Below are 27,071 nucleotides of genomic sequence, written 5' to 3'. Positions count from 1 at the left end.
GAGGTCAGACATAGGCATGAACAGCCAAAGGCATTGAAGCCTAATGGAAAGAAGTGAGGGCTTGGGTTCAAGTCCAGCTCTGCCTGTGGGCCTCAGTTTCCCTCATCTGAACTCTGGAGGTGGGGAGAGTAAACGACTTCCTGTTCCAAATACCTGACCCTATGTCTCTCTAGCACTAGACAGTGCATTCTTATTTGCTGAAAGGTTGGAGACCAGTGTGGGTTGGAACAATCCAGGAGGGCTTCTTGTAGGAGACGAGGCTTGATCCGAGTCTCAAAGGGCAGGCAGGGTTTGCCTTGTAATCCGAATTTACTCCAGGCCCAGCTGAAAGAGCTGGTTTTCCACAGCTCTGCAGGCCAGAGGGGACGGGGCTGCCCCAGGCCAGAGGCTGGGGGCCCGTCAGGGCCAGTGCTCCTGTACCTGCAGACCTGGCGATTCGGTTTGGCTTGTGTAGACGGGCAGGCTGCACATCCTGCCCCATCCAAAGGCGAGAGGCCGGGTGAAAGGCAGCAATGGCTCCTGGGTGTCCCAATGGCACCAAGCGGGGGACCATCAGCCAGTCTTCCTCTGGCCATCAGCCCCACGCCGGCCAGTCCTTCCCCCCGGCCATCAGCCCCCATAGCGCCACACTTGGCTTAAAGCGCTTTTGTTTATCCCTGTTTATAAAAACAAAACTACTTACCATATTGCTGATGCAGCCCACTCCGGCGGAGCAGGGGAGTGTGTTTTGGCTGCAAACAGGAGACAGACGGCAGACACAAAGTCGGTCACATACCCAGAAAAGGAGGTGCCGTGTGCCGCCGGGGGGCGGGCTGGTGGGCCAGGGCGGCAGCTGCCTCCGTGCGGATGGCTCATAAGCAGAGTGGGAGATGCTGCTATGACCAGGGGCACTGGGGGGCTTCTGGGGCCCTCTCCAGGTCTAAAGCTACAGCCATGAAGTGACTTCATTTACCCGAGCCTCAGTTTACTCATCTGTAGGATGGTCCCCAAGGTCCCTTGTGGGGTTCATATTGCAGAACCAAGGTTAGGGGGAAGGGTGGGGGTCAGTCACCCAAGAGCTTCTGGCAGCAGATCTCCCCCACTTCAGGGCCTGCCTTCAGCCCCAGTGCTCACGCAGGGGTCCTGTGGTCCACACTTGTGGCTTCCTGGCTGCCTGAGAGAGCCATGCCCATCTCTCTACACTGTGAGCAGGAACAACTCAAAGAGCCCCAATAGCACGCCGCCCAAGACCAAAGGAGTATGGCTTCTACACGGGGCCTAGGGCTCTGAGGAGCGCACATGGAACATCTGGGGCAATGCCTTAAGTGACGGGATGGGGATCTCTTAGAATCAGCACCCCCATGCCAGGTACTGTGCCCGACCCTGGAGATACAACTGAAAGTACATAGTGCCTGCCCTCAAGGGGCTCCCAGTCTGTAGCTGTAGCACGTGGGCAGGTGAGGAAATAAGAAGTGACCTAGGCTGGAGTGAGCCCTCGTCATTGGAGGAATCGTCATCTCAGACGTCTAAAAGAAAGCCAAGGATCGGTTCTTGGCAGAGTGAGAGTAAAATTTGGTTCAGGATTGGGGGAGACTGTAAAGACGCCAAAGTGAAATCCACCTTAAATCTTAAAATTGAGTCAGAAGAGTCACTAAAAATCAAACACCTCCAACTGCTCCCCCGTCACCCCCAAAGGGAAGAGTCACATGCCTTCCACAGCGTCCCTGAGAGCTGGCCGTTCGGCCACTACTTCTCCATACTCGCTGATGGGGGGCTCACCCCCTCACAAGGCAGCCCAGGATTAGAAAGGTCTCCTTGCCCTCCCTCGGCTGACCCGTCAACGTGTGTCCGGTTCGGTTCGCAGGCTTTTGAAGACATCTACCTAGAGGAGCGCAAGACCATCAAAGTCCTCCTGGAGTATGCTGACAAGATGTTCACGTACATCTTCGTGCTGGAGATGCTGCTCAAGTGGGTGGCCTACGGCTTCAAGAAGTACTTCACCAATGCTTGGTGCTGGCTGGACTTCCTCATCGTGGACGTGAGTGTGGGCTGGGTGCCCGAGGGGGGCAGGGGAAAGAGGGGGAGGGGAGTGGTCCCCAGCAGGCCTGTGGGGAAAGGGAGCAGAAGCCACAGCTGAGCTGGCTCCAGACAGACCGTTCCTCCCCAGAGTAGGCCGCGGCACGGCACCGAAGCAGAGATCCAGGCCAGAGCCTGAATCTTGTCAGCAATGTTCCTGACGGGGGCTCCCGGCCTCCTCTTAAGGACCACCAGGGATTGGGCAGCTTTGGGGGAGCCTCCCAGGAAACACATTCCACTTCATGCCATTTCTTGTGGTGGGGAACTTTGGACTCAGATGGAGCCGAAATCTCTGGCCTTCCGGGGGGACAAATCTAGTTCTGCTTCCTGGTCACAGCCTTCCTATTTTATGCCCCTAAGATGGGGCAGTCAGGTGGGACAGTGTGTAGGGTGCCAAGCTTGGAGTCGGGAAGACCTGGGTTCAAATGCAGCCTCAAATACGGACTAGCTGTAGGACCCTAGACAAATCCTTTCATCTGTTTGCCTCTGTTTCCTCCTCTGTAAAAGGGGATGATAATAGCACCCACTTCCCAGAGCAATGGTGAGGATTAATCCAGATAATAATTATAAAGTACTTAGCACGGCTTGGTGCATAGTAGGCACTATGTGATTGTTAGCTTCCCAGCCCAAGCTCAGTGTCTCCAGTTTAACTTTTCCTCACATGGCCCGATTGGTAGGTGCCGGCTTCTCCGTGTCCCTACTGAGACAGGGGATCCCAGACTGGAAATCTGTGCGTGGTCTGGCTGAGCAGAGTGCTGGGGGACACCCTCTGAAGAACCCGTCCAAGCCGTGCCCCAAGGGTACAGCTCCTGCTGTATCCCCAGTGGGCCCAGGGGGCATCCTCTGTCTCTAGCAGTGTGCAGAGCCCGGAATTTGGCCTCAGATAACCCGAGTTCAAATCCTTGAACCTCCCTATGCCTCATGGGGACTCATCAGAAAAATGAACTAGATAATTTCCTAGGTCTATAATTCTTTTTTTTCCCCTGAGGCAATTGGGATTAAGTGACTTGCCCAGGGTCACACAGCTAGGAAGTGTTAAGTGTCTGAGACCACATTTGAACTCAGGTCCTCCTGACTTCAGGACTGGGGCTCTATGCACTGGCCACCCAGCTGCCTCAGGTCTATAATTCTGTGGCCCTACTCTACTCATCTGCCAGCTTAAGCCAGAAAGTACTCTTTGTCCCTGGAAGATTGCCTGCTTGGGGGGATTGGAGGAGGGAAAGGGATGAGGGATAGGAGGAGAAGGAATGGGAACCAATGGGATGGGGGGGGGGAATGAGGAATGGAAAGGATAGAATGGCATGCAATGGGAGGAGAAGGGAGGGGTGAAAGGTAAGGGGAAGGGAGGAAAGGGGAGGGGAGGGAGGGGGGATGGGAAAGGAAGGGATGGGATGGGTTATAATGCGAGGAGATGGGAAGGGAAGGGGAGAAGAGGGGATAGAAGTGGAAGGAAAGGGATGGGAGGGGAGGGAAGGAAAGGGAAGAAGGGGATGGGGGATGGGAGGGATGAGATAGGATGCAATAGGAGGAGAGGGGAAAGATGGAAAGGAAGGGAAGGGAAGGTCCATGGACAGGAGACAGTTACTTGACATTGTGGGTAGAGAGTGATGCTTTCCATGTCCTGTACCAAACATATGCTGGACTCCATGCACTTAGGGAGAGAAAGGAAAAGGAAAACCACAGCTTCTGCTGTTAGGAAAGCTCTCAGAGCCCAGGGCTTTCAGAGACAGGCAGTACACGTACAGAACAATCGGAGAATAAAGTCGAGACCTTTGGTCACTCCTGAGCGCGAGAGGGTCGGGTACAGACTGTAAGTGCTGTTGGAAAGCGGTTAGTGGAGGAGATCATCGTGGGCCGCTGTAGACAAAGAGAGGATGCTGTCTGGTGAAGGGAGGGCTTGCCCGGCAGATAGATCATCAGCACTGGGGAGAGGAGAGCTTTGCAGAAAATGAGACTGCTCTGAACCACTGGAGATGGGATGGGCCATGAAAGGGCCTTTCATCTGCTGGGATCTGGGGGCCCACTGGGCTATGGGGGCCACATTTAGCTGGCTGCCAGTATCAGAGGGTCTGATTGGAAAAGGAACGAACAAAAAGGAGAGAGCCCGAGTCCTTGGAGATCCTGCTCCCATCAGCCTGGCTTCTGGCCTGGGAATGAGCTGCTCCCATCACCCTCCACTGGAACTCCCTGTGTCTGACCAGCTCTGGGGACTTTCATGAGCAGAGGGAGGGAAGGAGCAGTGCAGACAAGCAGAGAGAGACGGAACAGCTGGTGAGCTTGGCCAGCCAGCTTTCTAGTCTGCACAGCCCCCCGTCCCCATGACCAATAAATCATTAAAGCCTAATACCTGCTCACAGAGCTCCACAGGCCCCGCACATCTGGATGGGAAGCTGTGGTCGCCAGATGCTTTCCCATACATAGTCTCCCTGGGTACCCAAAGCCCTTTGCAGAAGCCTGAACAAGCGTGATTAACCCTATTTCACAGATGAGGAAATGATGGCTTAGAGGGGGGATCATTTAGCCCAGGGTCACAGAGAGAGGCAAGGGACTCCCCCAAGTGCAGAGCCAGAGGCCTTCCTTTGACAGGATCCATGTGGCTCCTGCTCGGGCCCCAGGGGCAATAGGGAAATGGGTCTTTTTCCAGTGTTTGAGACTGCCAGAAATTGGAGAAGGTGGAGATAGGGAATAATGAGGACACCAGATGGTCTGGAAGCTTGTTAGTGCATTCCCTCCCCTTGGGAAAGCAAGGAGTAGAAGCTTTCCCCTTGCCCCAGGAAATGAGTGCATAGGGTATAAGACCTTAATGTGAATCCTGCATAGCCACATGACCCTCAACAAGTCAGTTGTGTACCTCAGTTTCCTCTTCTGTAAAAGTTGTTGTGAGGGTCAAATGAGATGTTTGTAAAGTGCTTTGTGCAAGTACTACATAAGTGCTAGTTATTATTATTATTCTTACCTATCCTGATACTGGGCCACCAATTTGTAAGTACTGCATAGGTGCTAATTATCATTATTATTATTATTATTATTATTATTATTATTATTATTATTATTATTATTATTTGTACCTCCCCTGATACTGGGCCACTGGTTTGTGTCATTACCATCACCACCCTCTTCCTTAGTGCCTTTATTACCTTTATTATTATGTCATTATCTTCATCACTGTGATTACCACCTGTCACCCTCATCATACTCCCCACGGCCACCATCATCTTCTTCACCGACACGTATTCCTGTGATTATTGTACCCTGATCCTGTGTCATTGACTCCAGTGCTGCTTTCACATTATCTCCATTCCCGCACCACTTCTCCCAGGAATGATCATCCCCACACTGTTACTCTTGTCGCCAGTGACATTATGATCATGACCATCACTAAGCCTTCCTGTCCATCATCACTTGGCCACCCCCTCCATAGCCGTCATCTCTCTTCCTGAGTGCCATCAGTGCCCCTACCACTCTTGCATCTCCACAGTTACCGTTAGCACCATTACCACCACCGTAACAGCGACCCTCTCCCCGCCATCACCCATCTCGCCTTCATTCCAGCTATCATTACAGGCACCTTTGTTATTAGGACCACCAGAACCACCTTCTTCACTCCCTCATCACTAAAGCTAACACAACACCATCATCCTTGTACTTACCCCTATCTCACCACCATCATCACCCTATCACTTCCAATGACACCATAATCACCATCTTCACTGCTCCAGTGACTATCTTACTCTCATCACTACCATCATTATTATAGCCAACAATTCTTTGTGTGTGGTGGTTGTACACACAGCACTCTCCACCCCCAGTCTCTGCTCCAACAAAGGGGTTTATAAATAATGGCACAGACTTGGAGTATAGTGGTTAGAGCTTACACAGTCTGGGATTTATTGAAGGGATGAAAGCAGAAAGGAGCATGGAATCAAGGTATAAAGATGTCTAACAGTGGCTTCTCACAGGAGTGTATGAGATATAAATAGAGGATAAGGTTTGGGTTATCTAACTTGGCAGGCAGCTAAGTGCACCTTAATCAAGGAGGCTCATGTTCATGAGTTCAAATCCAGCCTCAGACACTTAGTAACTGAGTAATTCTGGCCAAATCATCTCACCCTATTTCCCTCAGTTTCCTCATCTGTAAAATGAGCAGGAGAAAGAAATGGCACACTGCTCCAGAATATCTGCCAAGAAAACCCCAAAGTGGAATCACAATAACAATACCTGCTTGGTTGTAGATGAGATGAGAGATTCTAGTAAAAGCCCCCTGCTCAGAAATGTCTCCTCCACCACCTAGCATGGTTTCTGCAATTCTGCATCAAAGCTGCATCCATTCAATATTGCCCTCAGTGTGGATGAGAAAGGCAGGGGGTAAGCTGGGATATTAGTGGCAATGAGCAGGTTCACCAGAAGCCAAGAGCATGGTCCAATGGAGATCTAAACAGATAAACAGAAAGCCAGACCTGGGGCTGATCCAGGAGCTCACAAAGCCTGGGATGGATCCAGAGGGATGGGCAGGAAGTTGGGAATTGAGTCTGAAGACAAAAGCTCCAAAGTGATATCCAAAACACTGAGCCAACATCAAAGCTGGGAGCTCCCAAAGACAGCGGATCCAGGCGGCTCACAGGAAGTCGTTACTCAAGCCTAGACTTGGAAGGTCCAAAGTCAAGGGCAGCGTGCGCCAAGCACAGTGAGAGAGCCAGAGATCACAGAGCACTAATGCGGTCCAAAGTCAAGGCATCTGCAAAGCTCAAAGAATTCTAGCCCTGGAGATGACATGGATTCAAATCCTGCCTTCAATGTTGGCTGACCATATGGTGCTGGGCATGTCATCTATCGTTGATAAGCCTCAATTTACTCCTCTGTAAATTGATGGAGCTGGACTTGAAGCCCTCTGAGGTTCCTTTCAGCCAGTTCTGAGTCTATAATTCCGAGAATATGACTCATCACAATGTAAGGATGGTTATTTTAGAGTTGAGCATGGTGGGTCACTGTTATCACCCTATTGTGGTTCTTAGGTTCTGGTCCTGTCCCCTTAGAATATTACCCAATCCCCACATCCTCCACTCCCATTACAGAAGCTATGAATGACAAAGGGGGGACAAGCCCAGAGAGTTCTTCCTGTATCCAGGAACCCAGCCACTGGAACCATTTCCTAATTGGACTGTGTTTCTTTGTTGGGTGAATTCCGACCCCTGACACTGAGGAAAAGGTAATAAGCTTGGATCGGTGCTTGCTGGCCAGCAGCAGCCCAGATGTGATGTCTTAATATTTCAGGATGGCTTGTGCCATCAGGATCATTGCCTTTTGAAGATCCCCAGTGAGGAAGACCCCATGGTCTGCTACCACACATTCTTCCACTGGGAGATAATGTTTTTTCCTTCTAAAAGTCTGAATTTGCCCCTTTGTGGCTCCCTTCCTTTGCTTTTGGGTCCGACTTCTAGAGCAAAGCAGAAAAAGGCTAAGTTTGTTCTCTTCCATATGACTTTCTGAGAGGGTTGCAGTCAACTCTCCTCACAGGACCTAGTCTCCAGGCCTTTCATCATCTGGCTGCCCTCTGCTGGACATGTTCTTCCCTATATTTGTCTTCTTTAAACATGGATCCCAGAACTGAACCCCAGGCTCCCAATGTGATTTGTCCAGGACAAAGTATTACAGGACAGTTGCAGAGGCTTAGTTCTTTCTTGATGTGACCCACAATCACATCAAAATTCTTGGCTGCTATATCACACTATTGATTCAGTGAACTTATGGTCTACTGAAACCTCCAGATCATTTTCAGAATGAGTTATCTTGACCCACAAGTCTCCCAAGTTATATTAGACTTTTTTTCTCAATCCAAATATAAGACTTTATCTTTAGAGCTATTAAATTTGCCTTAGATGCAACCCATTTTGCCAGACTCTCAAGATATCTTTCTGAATTTCAACTCTGCCAGTCAGTTATTTATCCCTCCCAACTAAATTTGATAAGGATGTCACCTGTGCCTTTACCTGAGTCACTGATAAATATGGCAAATATATCACAGATGCCTGGGGCTGTCCCATAGAGACCTCCTTCCAGGCTAGCATCTAATTATTCATGACTACTCATTGATTTGGGCAATTTAGCCAATTCCATTTAAAAGCCCTGTCATCAAGCCTACTTCCCAGTGACCAGAAGAGACTTTATCAAGCATTTGCCAAAAATAAGGTAAACTGTGTCAGGATCATTCCCCTGACTTGGCCATCTGGTAACCTTACAAAGAAGGAAAGCCATTCAGTCTGGAGTTACCTCTTCTTGATGGTTCTAGATAATCACCGCTTCCCTTTCTAAATATTCACCAACCGTTTTTGTAATGTTCCGGAATTCTGGCATCTCACCAAGTCATACCTACAGAGCTAAAGAGCATGTTAGAGGCCGTTTAGTCCAATTCTCTCATTTGGGGAAACTGAGGAAGTGGTGGATGGAGAGAGGTGAGGAAGAGAGAGAGAAAAGGGAAGAGAGACAGAGAGAGTTAAATATACTAAAAAGGTCCTTAGAGGTAATCTAGCCAAGTCCAACTCCAATATTTTACAAATGAGGAAACTGAGGTACAGAGAGATTTAAATGGCTTGCCTCCTGTCATTCAGCATCAAACCCAGTCCAAATACAAATCTGCTGACCCCAGATGCAAAGCTCTGCCCATAGCATCACACTGCCTTTCCATGACCCAGGACTACATACACTCAAAATTCCACCAACACAATTTCCAGTGCAGAAAATTGAGATTTATCCCATTTTAAGATGGGAGAAGGAAAATGAGAAGGGTAGGATATACAGGCGCAGGGGTCCTTGGAACCCTTCCCCGCCAATCCTCTCTGCTCAGAGAGGAAGGTCAGTGGTCAGAAGGAGCCAGGCTGAGGACGGCATGAGGCTCACATGCCTCATTGTCTCTGAGTGCCAATTAAAGTACTTGTTGAGGAGGTAAGTATTGATAGGGAGCGGCTGGCAGAGCCTGCCCCTGATGCTTGGTCCCTGCTGACTGCCAAGGTAAAACCCACTTTCCTCCCCAGTAATTGCCCAATCTGCTGTAATCAGTTTTGTTCCCAAACAACTCAATTTGTGTTCCAGGGAAATTATCTTAAAAGCACATGGCGGATTTCGGCTCCTCATCTGTGTCGTGAAATAAAGGAATGCGGAGACTGGGGCAGAGGGGGTGGCCGCTGAATAGGCTGCATCCCTTCTGGATCTTCCTTACCTCCTTTCCAGCCGCCATGTTGTTCTGCCTCTGTCTCCTTGCCCTGGGGGCGGGTTTGGTATCTGTCACCCGCTCTACAGTACATTCCCCACCCGACCACTAGCCCCATCAGTTCCCACATGCACCCTGCACTCCCTCCCACTCAGGGCATCTAGGACTGAGGTAGGTCAGCAAGTTGGGCTCGGGACTTATCCTACCTGCATCCCCAGATATGCTGCGTTCGCTTCTCTGTGTCTGTGCCCTGCCCCCAAAAGAATGGGTGTCTCCTAAGAGCATATTTTGTCATTGTATCCCCAGTCAGTGTAGACACTTAAAAATGCTGATCGGTGGAGAAGAGGAATGTTTTGGTTCTGTCTTTTTATCCCCAGTGCCTAGCACAGTGTCTGACACATACTAAGTACTTGGTAAATGCTTGTTGCTTGATTGAAAGCAAGAATATTTCAGATTTGTTTTTGTATTGCCATTGCCTAGGAGAGTCCCTGGCACATAGTATGTGCTTATTAAAAGCAATAGATGAGTTCCTGAGGGTTAGGACAAGGATTTAGACAGAAAACTCCTCCTGGAATTGGAACACATACCCTGAGCTGGTTTGGGGGACAGGGCATGGGAACAGGTCAGGAATGGCATCTGCCCCCAGTCTGGTATGGCAGTCAAGGTTAGGGATGTCAGGTAGAGCAATTGCCCTAACCTCGAGCCCCATCACTTCCCCTCATGCACCCTGCACTGCTTCTCAGGGTAATCTAGGACTAAGGTAGGATCAGCAAATTGAGCCCAAGCCTCATCCTACCTGAACTCCCAGATATGCTGCATTCACTTCTCTGTGTCTATGTCCTGCCTCCCAAATTGACAACAATTGACGTCCATTCCTCCTTTGTGGTGAAGACTCCTTGGTCAGCCCAGTACAGGATAGAACTTGCTGAATTTCTACTGGATACGGAATTGTGATGGCCCTCACCAAAGGGCCTGAAATTAGTTACAATTATCATAGCCAGCAATTTGCTGACGGACCCGGCCAAAAACCAGGGTATGAATGGTAGAGAACTAGCAAGCATCACATTAGTGTGAATAGCCAGCCACATCAGTGTCATGTTAGTGTGAACAGTCAGCCATCATCACATTAGTATGAACATAACTTGCATCATGTTACTGTGAATAGTCAGTGCCATGTTAGTGTGAACAGTTAGCCATCATCATATTAGTGTGAATAGCCAGCAAGGATGTTAGTGTGAACAGCCAGCCAGTGTCACATTAGTGTGAATAGCCATTATCACATTAGTATGAACACAGTCAGCATACATCATGTTAATGTGAATAGCCAGCAGCATATTAGTGTGAATAGTCAGCATCATGTTAGTGTGAATAGCTAACATTACATTAGTGTGAACAACCAGCAGGCATGTTAATGTAAACAGCCAGCATCACGTTAGTGTGACCAGCCAGCCAACATCATGTCAACATCTTGATCTATAGATCCACATTAAAGGATGTTGGTAAAATTCTGCGGATGCCTCAGTGAAGTTCAGACTTACTGAGTCTGAAATCTTTCTCTGGCTCAGCACACTAATAACCTATTCAAAATCCTTTTTCTATTTGTAAAACCAGCACTTAGCATAGTGCTCTGCATACAATAAGTGCTTAATAAGGGCTTCATTTATTTTTTAAAAAAAGTAAATGAGATTTGTTTGGCAAGTATTCTTTTTTCTTTTCTTTTTTTATTAATTTATTTATTTTTAATACATATTGCTTCGTGAATATGTTGGGAGAGAAAAATCAGAGCAAACAGGAAAAACTGTAGGAGAGGAAAAAAAGCAGGAAAAAGAAATGAACCTGGCAAGTGTTGATTTACATTCAGTTTCCTTAATTCTTTTTCTGGATGCAGATGGCATTTTCTGTCCAAAGTCTAATGGGATTGCTTTGGATCACTGAGCCATTGAGAGGAACCAAGCCTTTCATAGTTGATCATCGCACATTCTTGCTGATACTGTATACATTGTATTCCTGGTTCTGCTTGTTGCACTCAGCATCAGTTCATGTAAATCTCTCCAGGCCTTTCTATAGTAAACTTGTTCGTCATTTTTATAGAACAATACCATTCCATTACCTACTCCATTAACTTGTTCAGCCATTACCCAGTCGATGGCATCCACTCCTTTTCCAATTCTTTGCTACCACAAAAAGGGCTGCCACACTTTTGCACATGTGGGTCCTTTCCCCTCCTTTATGATGTGCTTAGGGTACAGACCCAGTAATCAAAGGGTATGCACAGCCTTAAAGCCCTTTGGGCATAGTTCCAAATCACTCTCCAGAATGGCTGGATCTGTTCACAACTCCACCAACAATGTATCAGTGTCCCAGTTTTCCCACATCCCCTCCAACATTCATCATTATCCTTTCTTGTCATCTTAGTTAATCTGAGGGGTGTGAGGTGATACCTCAGAGTTGTTATTTGCATTTCTCTAATCAATAGGGATTCAGAACTTTTGTCCATATAACTACAGATAAATTTAATTTCATCATCTGAAAATTGTCTGTTCATATTCTTTGTCCATTTATCAATTGGGGAATGACTTGTATTATTATAAATTTGTCATCATTCTCTATATATTTAGAAATGATTCCTTTATCAGCAACACTGGCTGCAAAGAGTTTTTCTCAGCTTTGTGCTTCCCTTTTAATCTGGTTTCTGTTAGTTTTGTGCAAAAACTCTTTAATTGAAGTGGTCCATTTTGGGCAGGTGTTCTTGCTGAGAGTGCACAGGATACCAGGGGCAGGATAACCTTCGGGCCTCATTTTTCCTTATCCATAAGCCGAGCTTTGGCCTCCAGGATTGTTGGGTCCCCTTGAATTCTCCTCCAGCCTTGTCATCTTGGGCTCAGTGTCTGCACTGGCTTGGAGGGCTGCGTTGGGGAGGAGGGATCAGCCTTTTCCTGCCTGGCACCGGAGGGCAGGAATCCCCTGTCCGTGGAAGCCACAAGCCGCTGTCCAGGTCCCTACTCTTTCTCACCCTTGGGAGCGGAGTGGGTGAGGAGCTGGGCTCTGACCCTGGAGACAAGGATGGAGGGAGGAGACTTTTATGGGGGTATAACATGGAGGACAAGAGAGAGAGGAGCTGGCTGCTTCATTAAGCAGGGAGGAAGCTAGTCAGGATCGCAAGTCTCTGGAGTGTGGGCACGAGGGAGCTGGAGGGAAGAGGTGACCTCGGTGCTTGTCTAGTGGAAGCTCCAGGACCCAGGGAGACACCACTGAGGGATGGGAAGCCCGAGGGTCTGCCCCTCACAGTGGCGCTCAGGGACAGAGCCTGGACCGAGGGCCGCCCGAGAAGCCGCTGATGCAGGGACAGAGGCAGGGAGAGGCCGGCTGTCAGCTCGGCTCAACCCAGAGGCACGAGCTTGACACACTCGGCTGTGGCATGTGACACAGGGAGACATCTCCAAGCACTGACAGCCGGCGCAGGGCTGGGCTGGGGCCGGGCGTCCCGGCAGCCCCTCCTGAGCTGAGGGACACCCAAGGCGTTCCCAAGTGGATCAGATCATTGAGCTGAAAGGGCAGGGAAGGGGAACAAACCCCAAGCAGGACCCTTACTCCTTCCTTCCCTATGACCCAATATTTGGCACAGGGCCTGGCACACAGTAGGTGCCTCATAAATGCTTATTGATTGGTTGATGATGATAAAATCTGGCAGAGAAGCCCAGGAAGCCGTCCCCTCCCCTGCTAGTCCACCTCCAAGGCTTTGCTTCAGCTGGTCCCCTCCCCCTTTCCCCTCCTCAGCACCTCCCCCATCTGTGGTGGGAGCTGTGAGGAAGGAGAGCATCCCTGGAGGGTGGCAGGGCTCAGGCAGCCGTACTGGGCGCAGCCATGGAGATGCCCTTGGGAGCTGGCCGGGCAGCCCAGGCTCAACCAATTAATGGGAAGGGACATCCCCTGAGGACGAGAGCTGTGGCCAGGGAGAGGCGACCTGATTCTGGGAGGAGGGAAAAGCGGGACAGAGGGGCAAACTGGCTGATGCGCGAGCCCTGGGCCGGCCGAGGACAGGGGGTCCAGCTGCCCCCACAGAAGCACCCGGTGGCCTGACAAGCCCCGCATAGGAGTCTGGGAAGGTGGGGTATTTTTCTCCCTGCCCCGTTTTCACCCCCACCCCAGCTGTCTTCCCAGACCCGAAGGGCAGGCGAAGGGAAGCGGGCCCCCAGAGGGCACAGTTAGGACCCGCGGGTGCATTTTCTCTAGAGCCAGACTCTGCCTCCACAGAAGAAAACCTACTACAGTGAGAGCTGGCCAACAGAAGGGACAGTCTGAGAGGTAGTGAGCTCCCCATCACTGGGAAAGTTCAGAGACCACATGGCCACTTCTCCCAGACTTTGTAGAGAGGATTCCTGACTTGGTTCCTGTCTTCTTACTGCCGTGAACTAAAAGCTTCATGAGGGCAGGGACTGTGTCTTACTCACCTTTGACCTCCCCACTCCTGTACCCAAGCTTCCTTTGTGGGGGTTCGTACATTCGTTCGTTTGTTTGTTTTGACACTTAAACATAAGACAGTTATTTAAAAATAAGATAAAAACAAGAATAATCCTAACATTTTTGGTTATTTAATATGTGATAAGTGAAATAATCACAAAAATATCACAGATCATCCATGACCCTGGAGTGTCTTTGTAGGTGTTTGTTAAATGCTAAGTGAACAAACGGGATTGGTAATGAGTTACTCGTCCCCTGCCAGGGGCCAAGTACAAGATGCCAGTTGGAAGTCTGACTTGGGAGCCTGGGGCTGGGTGGGGGTCCAGCTCCCCACCTCCTCACCCTGTGCCTTGGCCAAACCTGAGAAATCTGAGCTTTTGGTCCCCTTCTCCCTAGAATGTGGGAGATAATAGTTGGTCTGCCCGCTCCCAAGGTTGCTGGGAACTTCCCCTGGGCCACGGCCAGGAAGGGCCACAGGAACGACTAGCGCCATAGTTGTTCTGGAGAAAAGCCGCTCCTGGAGACTCAGAGGGTCAGTCCTCTGGCTCAGAGCAGAGGATTCTCTGAGGACTCCTAACAGAGAAGAGAAAACAGCATTCAGCTCACCAAGAGAAAGTGGGGGGCCAGGGGACGGGCTCCCCAAATCCCATAGAAGCTCTTCCATTTCCCCTGCCTTGCTCCAGAGGCACATTTGCTTTCCAGAGTTTAAGGCTGTCTGTTTTCTGGCTGTCGTGTCACTCAGCAATTTGATTCCCTGGAGGAACTGACCCGGGAGGGCAGAAATCCAGGAGGCTCCAGTCTCGGCCTCCCTTGCCCTACGTGACTGACCCTGGCCCATCAACGTCTGGCGGGCCCTGATTTATCTCATTCCTGCCCACGTTCCTCGCGCCTCCAGCCCAGCTGGCTCCAGCTCCTCAGCCCGCCAACGGGAGTTGGTGCTGACCATGCAGCCTCTCCTTCTGTCTCTGTCCAGGTCTCCCTGATTAGCCTCGTGGCAAATACTCTGGGCTTTGCAGAAATGGGTCCCATCAAGTCACTGCGGACACTGCGTGCTCTGAGGCCCCTGAGGGCCCTGTCCCGATTCGAAGGCATGAGGGTAAGAGGCACTGAGCAGGTCCCGGGCCCCCATGAGCTACGTGGTGTGGATGCAGATGCAGCTGTGTGGTGTGGGTGCTTGGATTATATTCCCTGGGTCTGTGCAAGGAAAGCACTGATAAGGGGTGGCCCTCATTCAAGGCTATGGCTAAGTGTGAGCCCAACACTGCCCAGATCCCAACCAAAGAATTGTATTTAATTCTGCACTATACAGTATAAGAACTTAGATCTAAGTTTCAAGAGAATGCAAACTAGAAGGGTGAAGAACCTCAAGCAGATGATATATAAAGACAGTTTTAGGGGCAGCTAAATGGTAATGCAGGAGGACCCGAGTTCAAATCCAGCCTCAGACATTTGACACTAGCTGTGTCACCCTGAGCAAGTCATTTAACCCCAACTGCTTCGCCAAAAAATACTTTGAATAGACCTGGGGATATTTAACCTGGTTAAGGGAGGACTCTGGAGCCACAGAATAGCCCTATCCAAGTATCTTAAGGGCTGTCACACAGAAGAAGAGCTGGACTTGATCAATTTGGTCCCTGAGAGCATGACTGGGTGCCATAGACCAAAGCCAGAAAGAGGCAGATTTAGGCCAGGAGTCCATTCCTAATCAGTAGAGCTGCCCACCCAGAGTGGGATGGTCTGCCTGGGGAAGTGGTAGATTTCCCCTCACAGAAGATCTCTGAACAGTTTGGATGCACACTTGTTGGACATTTTATATAGGAAATTGGGGGGAGCACTATATATGTGAGATTAGATGCCCCTTGCCTCTAATAAGATCCCTAAGATTGTGATTTTATAATTACCCTAGGGTGTTTTGGGGAAAATATTTCTCCCCTAGAATGTGGGGGGGACATAATTCTCCATAGAGCTTGGAGAGATTTATCTTTTCCTTCAAGTTTGAATAAGCTCGCTCTTCCCTGCAGATCGGATGGGACATCTCTCCCTTAGAGCTTGGCTGAGACAGCTGTCCCCCAGAGTTTGGGTGGGACATTTCCCCCTTAGAATCGGAGGGGACTTGAGAATTTTTCTATCTCCCAACTCCCAGTAGAGACTCAAGAAACCACAAGAAAAGGGAGGCTTCCCATCCCATACTGTTCCCTTGGGGTCATTTGATGTCCATAGAGAGATCCCTGATGTTCTCAGGGCGGACACTCCCAGGAGATGTCTCAAGTAATCGGGGCTTGTGTTTGTACCTCCTTGAGGTTGTGGTGAACGCCCTGGTCGGGGCCATCCCCTCCATCATGAACGTCCTGCTCGTCTGCCTCATCTTCTGGCTCATCTTCAGCATCATGGGGGTGAACCTCTTCGCGGGCAAGTTCGGGAGGTGTATCAACCAAACGGAGGGCGACTTGCCCTTGAACCACACCTTTGTGAACAACAAAAGTGAGTGTGAGCTACACAACAGCACTGGGGAGCTGTATTGGATCAAGGTGAAAGTCAACTTTGACAACGTGGGAGCCGGGTACTTGGCCCTGCTGCAAGTGGTGAGTCTCCCAGACAAAGGGTTTCCCTCGCCTGGACCTCTGGGGATTCTAGATTGAAATCAACTCTGTCAATTGCACTGTGAGGGTCTTGTGTCAGAAAGGGTGGGCAGGCTGGACAGGGGTCACGGGTTATTCTAGCAATACAGCGGGCAGAACCGTGACCTCTCAAGGATCAGCCCAGGGAGGGCTCAAGCGGCTCAGGGAGTGATTCAGCACCTTGGAAAGTTCTCAGGTTTTAATATCCCTGCTGATGGGAAATTCTAGGACTGTCTAAAGACAGATCGAAAAAAGTATCAAAGTCAAATGCTGGAATAGGAGCCATCAGTCAGTCAATCTAGTAATTAATTTGATTTCCTGCCTCTAACAAGTAGCATGTCTGTTTTGGTGCTACAAGAGTAGTCCACAGAGCAGATACTGATTCCGATTTAGAAGGAATGATGGGTGGACTGGGGAAGCTGTTAACTCTTCACTATTGGACAAGATAACCATTTGTTAGTTCAAATGAGGCTCTCTGTCCTGAATTCTGGGTTCCTGGGGCCTAGGAAAGAGTCGAGTCCCTTCCTGCCATGTTTGAAATCCCAACTTAGAAAACTAAAGTACACGTTCACTTCCCTGGGAGCACTAATTGCTTTCAAGAACACAGAACACACCTCCTCTTGAAATGAATGAGTGGCTAAAATCACAAAGTGAACCCAGACTCCTCGACACACTCACCGTTTCTCTCATTATTGGTCTGGCTTTATAAGCTCTGAAATAGCTAGCTTGGCAAAATCTAAGTCACTCCGGTGAGCATTTCTGAAGCTCCTGCTCTATCTAAGGCACTGCACTGAGCACCGAGGACGTGGCAAAATGCTCTCAAGCTCCTTCCAATTTACTGAGGGGATACAACATGTAAGCACATAAATAAATACAAAGCATAGGCTAAGTTACACGAAGTAATTTCAAGAGGTATTGCCATATATAGATTTAACATATATTTCTACCATGTTTAACCACTTGGATCACTTGCCATCTGGGGAAGAGGGGAGGGAAAAATTGGAACACGAGGTTTTGCAAGGGCTAAGAATTGCCCATGCATATGTTTTGAAAAAGTAAAAAATATTAATAAAGAAAAAAGAGTTATTGCCAGCACCTAGCCCAATGGCACATGGGAACTGCTTAATAAATGTTTTTTTGTTTAATTTGATGATGTATAGTTGTACTTTGAGGGAAACTAGGGAATCTATGAGATGGAGTCAAGAATTGTCAATCAGTCAATCAACAAACATTTACTAAACACCCACTAGATTCTACTAGTAGAGTAGAAAAGGCATTGAATTCAGAGTAAGAGCCCGTAGGTTCCAGTGTCCGGGTCTGCAATTTAAAACCATCCTAGGAATAAAGCACAGCCTATGCAAAGACATGGGGGCTGGACCTGAAATGTGCATCCGAAGCTAAGGCAACAGTCCCCTCATCTCAAGGATGTGCAGCCTTAAGAATTCTTTCTGGGATTCAACGCAGCAGGAAGCCTCTCTGACCTAGGTAGCCGGATTAGGGTGCTGAGCCCAAAGCCAGTGGCCAGAGGCACATGACTTAGGTCCAGTTCCAGTATTAGTCCTTCAGGATCAGTTCACCCCTTTATATACTGATACGGGATCCTTGAAACTGCAAAGAGTATCTTGGACCTGGGTGACCCCTTCAGAGACACAACTTGAAGGTCTAGCCCCAGAGAAACCAAAAGCTTTGAGGTGAGATGGGAACATTTATTGGAGCCAGGAGAGATTCAAATTCTGCCTCTAACCATGGGCAAGCCCTCACTTAGCCTCATCTTGTCATCTGAAAAATGGGTCTAGTAATATCTTTGCACCTGAAAGTATGTAAAACATTCTGTAGACCTTCAGGAGCCTTCCTTGCTCATAAGGTTGTACCATTCCTAACATCAGCCTCCGGACTAAAAACTCAGTAGGTTGAGTGATTTTCCCCAAGGTCACACATGTAGGAAGCAGAAGACCTGGGGTGGAATCTAGCTTCTGGGGCTTGGTTTGGGATAGATAACTGCCTAAGGATCTGGTTATATAATCTTGAATTACTTAACTGATCAATCTGAGCCTCAGTTTGCCCATCTTTCAAATGGGAATAATAACCCTTCCTCTGCCTGTGTCCAGGACTCTGGAGAGACTCCCATGTAAGACAGAGGAGAAATACTTAAGGGTAAAATAAGTGGAAGCTAGTCTTATATTTCTGACATTTTTTTATATTTTCACAGCATTTCTATTTCTGTTATCTCTTCTGTCTTCATCACCACCACCACCCCAACTTGGGGCCCCAAGCAAGTCATTTTGCTTCTGCCCACCTCAGTTTCCTTAACTGTAAAATGGGAATAATAATAACACTGGCCTCCCAAACTGTGAGAATCAAATGAGATAAAATGTGTAAAGTGATTTGCAAACCTTCAGGCACTATATAAATTCACCATCATCATTATTTGAGTGAGTTCCCCATCACTGGAAACATTCGAGCGGAAGCTGGATGACCACTCATTAGTGAGATGTGGAAGAGACTCCTGTCTCTTTGGACCAGGCAAGTCCCTTCTACCTCTGAGTTTCTAGGATCCTAGTCCTCTTCCCTCATTTTTCAAAAGGAAACTAACCATTAAAGATCTTCCCAAGCATTTATGAAGCACCTACTGTGTGCCAGGCACTGTGCTGAGTGTCAAGGATATGAAAAAAAGCAAAAGCCCCTGCCCTCAGGGAGTTCCCAGCACATCCATCTCTGAAAAGCTTTCCAGCCTTCCTGAGCCTTCTCCAGCGCCCATTCGATGTCTTTCTTGTCAGCCTTTGCTCTGCTCTCTGGGCCGAGATTTCTCTTCTAAAGGTGCTTTCCTTGGTTCCTCAAGGCAAATCTAAACATCTTCCTGAAATGTGTATTTTCCTTCCAGGCAACATTTAAAGGCTGGACGGATATCATGTATGCCGCTGTGGACTCCAGGGGGGTAAGTCGGGGAGGCCTTTCTGGACCTGTCTGTCCTTTAGGGGCAGGGGCCGTGGTCCAGGAATAAGAGGGGCCCTCAGAATCGGAGAGTTCGGCAACTAGAGCCCCAAAGAGCTCACTGTCCTCTCTGCCAAATACAAGGGGCTGAACTCTTCCCCGGTCCCACAAGGAACTGTGAATGTCTCCAGAGATACTCAAAGACTAGCATCTTAAATATAAACTTGTCCTAGTACCAGAGGAAAAGGAAGAGAGGGGAGAGAAATGCAGAATCTTAACAAATCTACTCTGTTTCCCCTCTCCATGAGTCCCGGTGGCCACTGTAGCTGTCAATCATTCAGCAAGCATTTATTAAGCACCTACTCCATACCAGAGATTCAGAGGCAGAGGATAAAATAATTGGCCATCCTCACCGAGATCTCAGCTGCACAAGGTTGAGAAGTACAACATTTCCCCAAATATCCCTGCTTCTTTGAGTCAGATATCTCTCTCTTTCCTTAGATCCCAAAGCCCCCTGATCCCTTGAAGGATCCCCATAGATCTCCCATTGTTTCCCCTTCATCTCTATCACGGGCTCCCTTTTTCTCAGTCCAAGAACTTTCCTCACTTGTGCCAGCCACATTCCCCAACACAATCAGCTTCCTGCCCCCCATCTCTCCTTCATTCCTCCAGCCCAATCAATCATCAAGCCTTCATGAGGCGCCTACTATGTGCATACAAAAGCAAAAACAAATCAGTCTACTTTTAGGGAGCAGGGGAAACAACACATCTGCAGGCAAATTCAAAATCTTTACAAAGCACACACCAGGTAATTTTGACCAGCAGGTACAGAGCTCAGGAAGGCAGCTAGGAATTCTGAAAAACAGAAGTGAGGAGGAAATGTCTTCCAGCCCAAGCAAAGGGTGGGAGGTGGGAGGGGGGGATGCTGAATCTCATGGAACCAGGTGCCTCACAGCTTCCTCCAACTCTTCCCGGTGCCCCTCTGCTGTCCAGCCCTCTGAATGTCTGGCATGAAGAACGCTCTCAGTCTCCCCTTCACTCCTCCACCCTCCTGGGCACTTCCCATCGGCAGCAGATGCCGGGGTCCTCGTGTTTCTGCTCTGTGATCAGCTGCTCTTTGTCTTTGTCTTCTCTCTCTCCCTCACAGTGCGAAGAACAGCCTCAGTGGGAGTACAACCTGTACATGTACCTCTACTTTGTGATTTTCATCATCTTTGGATCTTTCTTCACCCTGAACCTCTTCATTGGTGTTATCATTGACAACTTCAACCAACAAAAGAAAAAGATATGTAGAGAGCGTGTTCTTCAGGGCCGGGCATGGGGGGTGCAGGGATTGGGGGGGGGGCAGGTTCCCTCTCAAGCTGCAGACTCTCCCTCTCATTGAGAAGGAAATTCCCCTGCCTTGGATTACTTACCTACTCTGGGCCTCAGTTGCCTCCTCTGTAAAAAGGATGGTCTTTAAGGTCCCTTCTGTCTCTATATCTACAATGCTGTGACTACTGATGTGAATAGTCAATCAATATCAACAAGCATTTATTAAGTGTTTACTGTGTGCCATCAGAGTTGATCATCACATGTACCGGGTTCTTTTCATTCTACTCACTTTACTTAGCATCAGTTCATGTAAATCTCTTGAGGCAAGAGACAAAAACAGGACCCTCAGAGCCTGGAGAAGCTGCACTGTGAAAATACAGTAAAGTCTGGGCCTAAAGGGAACCAGTTATATAAACCCGCCCCCCGCCCCCGCAAAGAGAAGGCTAGGATTTGGAATGTGATACTAGCCTGAGCTTCCCTTGGCTGTTTGTCTAGAGCAGTGGTGCTCAAACTTTTTAAATAGGGAGCCAGTTCACTGTCCCTCAGACTGTGGGGGGGCTGGACTACAGTAAAAACAAAAGCTCATCCTCTGTCTCCAACCCTCAGCCCATTTGCCGTAACCTGGTGGGGCACATAAACCTGCTCAGTGGGCCGCATTGGGCCCGCCGGCCATAGTTTGAGAACCCCTGGTCTAGAGCCTCTAAGCCAGTTTAAAAATGTATTCTTAGTAAAGGTTCACCTGGTTTGTGCTTAGTTTTATAACCTTCCCTTCCCTTTAACCCATACACAACTGTGACAGATTCTTGAGGACAAGGACCATTTTGCCTCTTTCTGTACTCCTGGGCTCCATCCTGATCCTGGCTGGGGTAATATGTTCTGGTACTCCCTGATGTCTGCAAGAGTGACCCCAGCCTGCCGGGATAAGGCCCCGTAACTGTTTGTTCAGAGCACAAAAAATAATGGGAGTGTTTTTTCTCTGCACTTAGGGGGACAAGATATCTTCATGACCGAGGAACAGAAGAAGTATTACAATGCAATGAAAAAGCTTGGTTCCAAGAAGCCCCAAAAGCCGATCCCACGGCCCTTGGTAAGACTCAAAGAGATTCAAAGCAAAGTGGGCAGCATTTCACCCTAGGAAGCTCTGGCCTTTGGGGTGGCCCCACCTGAATCTGCCCCACCCCGGTTCTTCTGCCTCTGAGCCCTAAAAATGTAGGGATAGATGATAGATGGATAGGTGGATGGGTGGATGGATGATTGGATAGATGGATGAATGTGTATATTATTAAATTTATACTAAGTGGATAAGCTCAGAAGATACAAAGAAAGACAAAAACACAGCCCTACCCTCTAGGGGCTTACATGTAGGAGGTATCATGTAAATGACTATTATGTGTATAATATTTACAATAGGAATGGGAGGTAATCTCAGAGGGAAGGCACTGGCAACAGGGAGAATTGAGAAAGGTCTCCTAGAGAAGGTGGAATTTGAACTGAATCTTGAAGTTTTAAGGGGACAGGGAATTTTTTTCCTTTGCATCCCCAAGGTATAGCACACTAACTGGAACATAGTAGGTGCTTAATAAATGCATGAAAAGGGACATGGGATGCCTTGGGAGATTGTGGATTCCCCTTAGAAGAGATCTCCAAGCAAAGGCTGAATGACCACAGGTCAGGCTGCAGAAGGATTCTTAGTCAGATAAAAAGCTGGATGATATGACCTCAGAGGCCTCTGACTATGTGACTCCCCAAAACCTGGGTCCAGCCTGCAGCTCTCCCCCTCTTCCCTAAGCCTCTAGTTCCTGTGCTGGCACCCTTGCCGAGGGGTCAGACCACACATGCCTCAGTCCTGCCATCTTCTGCCCAGCTTGCTCACTCACACACTTGTGGGCTTGTTCCTTGTTACAGAACAAGTACCAAGGCTTCATCTTTGACATCGTCACCAAGCAGGCCTTCGATGTCACCATCATGTTCCTCATCTGCCTGAACATGGTGACCATGATGGTGGAGACGGATGACCAGAGCCCAGAAAAGATCAGCATCCTGGCCAAGATCAACCTGCTCTTTGTGGGCATCTTCACGGGCGAGTGCGTCATCAAGGTCATCGCCCTGCGACACTACTACTTTACCAACAGCTGGAACATCTTCGACTTTGTGGTCGTGATCCTTTCCATCGTGGGTAAGTGCCTGGGTGCTTGGGGGTTAGCATCATACTGGGGGTTGGCAAGACCAAGGCTCAGACGCTTCGTAGATGGCCACCCCAATAGCGCTTGGTCCCACAGATGGCCATCCCGATGGCACTTGGTCCTGTCTGTGGCCACTTTGATGGCTCTTGGTTCCCTGTGCCCACCCTGATGGCACTTGGTCCCATAGATAGAGATCCTTATGGCACAGGGTCCCACTTTCCTTATTTGCCAAATACAGAAGCTGGACTCAGTACTTCTAGCTCTAACTCCATGATCCTGGGCAGGTGGAGGCAATATTTCTGCATTGATCCAGTGGCTCAAAGCAGGGAACAGCTATGAGGAGCTGGAAAGGGGAAGACCTCCTTTTCTGCCTTGATGACAGAGAGGGGGATCAGGAAAACCTCTCAGAAAAGCTGGTCCTGGAAGGATGGTTCCCACTGCGACCAGCAGCCGTGGAGAAGGGAGGGCCCTCCAGGCAGAGTCAGGGCAGACACGGTGTTGGGAGAGGGTGAATCATTAGCTCGCCCTGCACGTTGAGAGGTTTGGACTTAGAGATTGCCTCCGAAGGCTTAGGATCCTAGCTCTAGAGGAGACTTTCAAAGGCACCCAGTCCCTTCCCCTCCATTTTATAGAGGAAGCGTCTGAGCCAGGGCTCACAGGGGTGGGGGAGGGGATCTGAACTCGGCTCCTGGGACTTTCAGGTCAGTTGCTCTGAGCCACGCAGCTTCCCCAGAGAAGTCCTGGAACCATAAGCTTAGCTCGGGGCCAGAACGGGAGCACTTCCTTTCTCTGCCTTCTACTCCCCTCCCCTCGTCCTGTTCTGGCCTTAAAAGGGAGCATGGCGGGTAGGACAGAACTTCACGAGGCAGGAGCTGAAAAGCTCGAAGCTTCAAGGCTCAGGGACACAGAGAGTCGGGCTGCCCGGGCATCCCCTTAGAAAGGGGCACTTTAACCCACTGGTGCGTGACTTGTGCCAGAAGCACGAGGCTAGAAAGGAGCCCAGGGCCCACCGAGGTGAACAAGTGCTCCCTCACAACCTGCCAGGACTCCTGGCCCGAGGCAGGAGGGGCAGCTATGATGGGCCCTGATCTTGGGGGCACTTGGGTAGGGGCGGAGGACACCCGGGAGCGTGGAAGGAACACCGGGAGATGAGGGACATCACCATGGGGGCGGTTCCAGTGCCCAGGTGCAGAAGCTCCGCCCCGCTCCCTGATTGGAGCCCACCCGCCTGGTCCTCAGGACCCGGTCTCTACAAAGGTGGCAGCCCCGCCCCAGGGGTGTGGGAAAGGGATTGTGGGAGCGCTCTGGAGGGCAGCGGAGGTGCCGGCTTGTGTCCTGGGCGTCTGGGCCAGCGCCGGTAACTTGCCTTCCCCGGTTTCCCTTTGCTCAGGGACCGTGCTCTCGGACATCATCCAGAAGTACTTCTTTTCCCCGACGCTGTTCCGAGTCATCCGCCTGGCCCGCATCGGCCGCATCCTGCGCCTCATCCGCGGGGCCAAGGGGATCCGCACGCTGCTCTTCGCGCTCATGATGTCCCTGCCCGCCCTCTTCAACATCGGCCTGCTGCTCTTCCTGGTCATGTTCATCTACTCCATCTTCGGCATGGCCAACTTCGCCTACGTCAAGTGGGAGGCCGGGATCGACGACATGTTCAACTTCCAGACGTTCGCCAACAGCATGCTCTGCCTCTTCCAGATCACCACGTCGGCCGGCTGGGACGGGCTGCTCAGCCCCATCCTCAACACCGGCCCGCCCTACTGCGACCCCAACCTGCCCAACACCAACAACTCCCGCGGGAACTGCGGCAGCCCGGCCGTGGGCATCCTCTTCTTCGTCACCTACATCATCATCTCCTTCCTCATCGTGGTCAACATGTACATCGCCATCATCCTGGAGAACTTCAGCGTGGCCACGGAGGAGAGCACGGAGCCGCTGAGCGAGGACGACTTCGACATGTTCTACGAGATCTGGGAGAAGTTCGACCCGGAGGCCACGCAGTTCATCGAGTACTCGGCCCTGTCGGACTTCGCCGACGCCCTGTCCGACCCCCTGCGCATCGCCAAGCCCAACCAGATCAGCCTCATCAACATGGACCTGCCCATGGTCAGCGGGGACCGCATCCACTGCATGGACATCCTCTTCGCCTTCACCAAGCGGGTGCTGGGCGAGTCCGGGGAGATGGACGCGCTCAAGATCCAGATGGAGGAGAAGTTCATGGCGGCCAACCCGTCCAAGATCTCCTACGAGCCCATCACCACCACGCTGCGGCGCAAGCACGAGGAGGTGTCGGCCGTGGTCATCCAGCGCGCCTTCCGCCGCCACCTGCTGCAGCGCTCCGTCAAGCACGCCTCCTTCCTCTACCGCCAGCAGACCAGCGACGGCACGCTGTCCGGCGACGACGCCCCGGAGCACGAGGGCCTCATCGCCTACATGATGAGCGCGCACTTCTCCCGGCGCTCGGGGCCCTCGGACTCCGTGTCCTCCACATCCCTCCCGCCGTCCTACGACAGCGTCACCCGGGCCACGAGCGACAACATCCAGGCGCGGATGTCCGAGTACAGCCAGACGGACGACTTCGTGGACTACCCCACGTCCCCGGACCGGGACCGGGAGTCCATCGTGTGAGAGCCGCGGCCCTACCTCCCTGCCCAGGCCGCGGGGACAGCGGACAATCCTCCCTGCCGTGACAATCAACCGAGGCACCTTCTCCCGAGTGTTTGTGACAAGCCCCACTCCTGCAGGCTCCCAGGGATGAGTGACGGGCGCCCTTGGACCCCGCTCCCCAACCGGGATGTGGCTGCGCAAGCACAGGGGTCCGGGGCAGGGCCATCCTGGGCGGGCAGGAGCAGCGCCCACACTCCAGGCACGTGGAGGGGATCCCCCCGCAGACTCTCCCTGCGGATGTCGGGCTAAGGTGCCCCTCCCGCACCTTGGGGATTTTTCTTAACATCTCCATATTTTATTTTATTATTTTTTTAAATTTTCTGTTTATTTAAAAACGACAGAATAGAAAAAAAAAACAAAAACAGAACAGAACAGAGCATTGTCATGTGCCCAGCAGAACATCAGGGAGGACTCCACATATATTTCCATTCAAGAAAGGATATATAATAGCACAAGAATGTATATTCACGGGTGTCCAGCTTTTCTTTGCTTCCTTGGAGGTTGTTCTTTTGTTCTCTGCGGGCACTTTTTTTACTTTATTCTTTTTTTCCCTTTTCATCCTCCCCACCTTCCTCAAGCAGGCTTAGTTAAGCACAGATATATTTAATCGAGATGTACATACTCACACACATATATACATATACATTCACAGCCATCCACAGACCCCCATCTGAATCGGTCTGTATTTACTCCTGTTCCTTTCCTGTCCCTGCTGATTCCTCTGTTTTAATTCTGCTCCTTAACTTGCCTCACTATTATCTCTCCGTCTTCTCCCCCCATCCTTTGCATCCCCTTCTCTCATGTCTCCCCCCTTTATTTCTTTATAGAATTTGGAGGGTGCTCTGCCCTTCGTGGTATATTTATCCCGTTCCTGATGTGAGTAGGTTTTCCAAACTATATCCTTCTTTCCCCCTCTAATGCCTCTGCTCCTCATTTGTAGAAATCCTTCTTTTGAGTTACCCAATTACTGATGTTGATCTTAAACACATGACCTACATTTCCATGTGAAAAAGAGAAACAATTTGTCCACATTAAGTTCCTTGACATTAATCTTGGATATTGACTCCTATGTTAAATTTTCTATTGAGTTCCGATTTGGTTGATAGAAAGTCCTAAAAATTTGCAAGTTCATTGAATATCCTTTTTTTTTTTCATTTAACATTATGGATAAATTTGCTAGATATGATATTTTTGATCACAGACCTAGTTCTTTTGATTGGCAGTATATATGATACCAGACTTTCAGTCTTTTACTGTAGCTGCTGCTAAGTCCTGTACAATTCTAATTGTTGCCCCAGGCGTATTTGAATTTTTTTTTTCTTGTTTCTTACAAAATTTTCTCCCCGATCTGGGGTTTCAAAGTTTGGCAAAGATATTCCTCTCTGTTTTCCACAAAGGATTTCTTTGAAGTGGTGGATTTTTCTATTTCTAGTTTCCCCTCATGTTCTATCAGTCCAAGACTTGGATTATTTCTTGTATTTTTATGTCAAGGTTCTTTTTTTGGTCACAGTCCAATTATTATTATATTTTCTTTTCTTGATCTGTTCTCCAGATTGATTGTTTTTCTTATGTTTCACATTCTGTTCTATTTTTTCATTCTTTATATTCTGTTTTGTTGTTTCTTGATCTCTTATAGCTTCA

General features: G+C 49.5%; 1 protein-coding gene across 1 annotated transcript in view; it reads left to right on the top strand.

Moving 5' to 3' along the window:
• SCN5A (sodium voltage-gated channel alpha subunit 5) overlaps positions 1-25,792 on the top strand; it is a 175,765-nt gene extending 149,973 nt beyond the window's left edge. Inside the window, exons 20-27 of the mRNA XM_074284385.1 lie at positions 1,844-2,017; positions 14,694-14,816; positions 16,021-16,302; positions 19,220-19,273; positions 20,417-20,558; positions 21,570-21,670; positions 22,489-22,759; positions 24,157-25,792. Of these exons, the coding sequence (XP_074140486.1) occupies positions 1,844-2,017; positions 14,694-14,816; positions 16,021-16,302; positions 19,220-19,273; positions 20,417-20,558; positions 21,570-21,670; positions 22,489-22,759; positions 24,157-25,391 (2,382 nt within the window). The 3' untranslated portion in view covers positions 25,392-25,792. The remainder of the gene's footprint in view (positions 1-1,843; positions 2,018-14,693; positions 14,817-16,020; positions 16,303-19,219; positions 19,274-20,416; positions 20,559-21,569; positions 21,671-22,488; positions 22,760-24,156) is intronic.
• Positions 25,793-27,071: the final 1,279 nt, after the last annotated feature.

The sequence above is a fragment of the Sminthopsis crassicaudata genome, chromosome 1, assembly GCF_048593235.1.
Source record: "Sminthopsis crassicaudata isolate SCR6 chromosome 1, ASM4859323v1, whole genome shotgun sequence".
NCBI classification, from domain to species: domain Eukaryota; kingdom Metazoa; phylum Chordata; class Mammalia; order Dasyuromorphia; family Dasyuridae; genus Sminthopsis; species Sminthopsis crassicaudata.
This window is presented reverse-complemented; position numbering and strand designations above follow the sequence as displayed.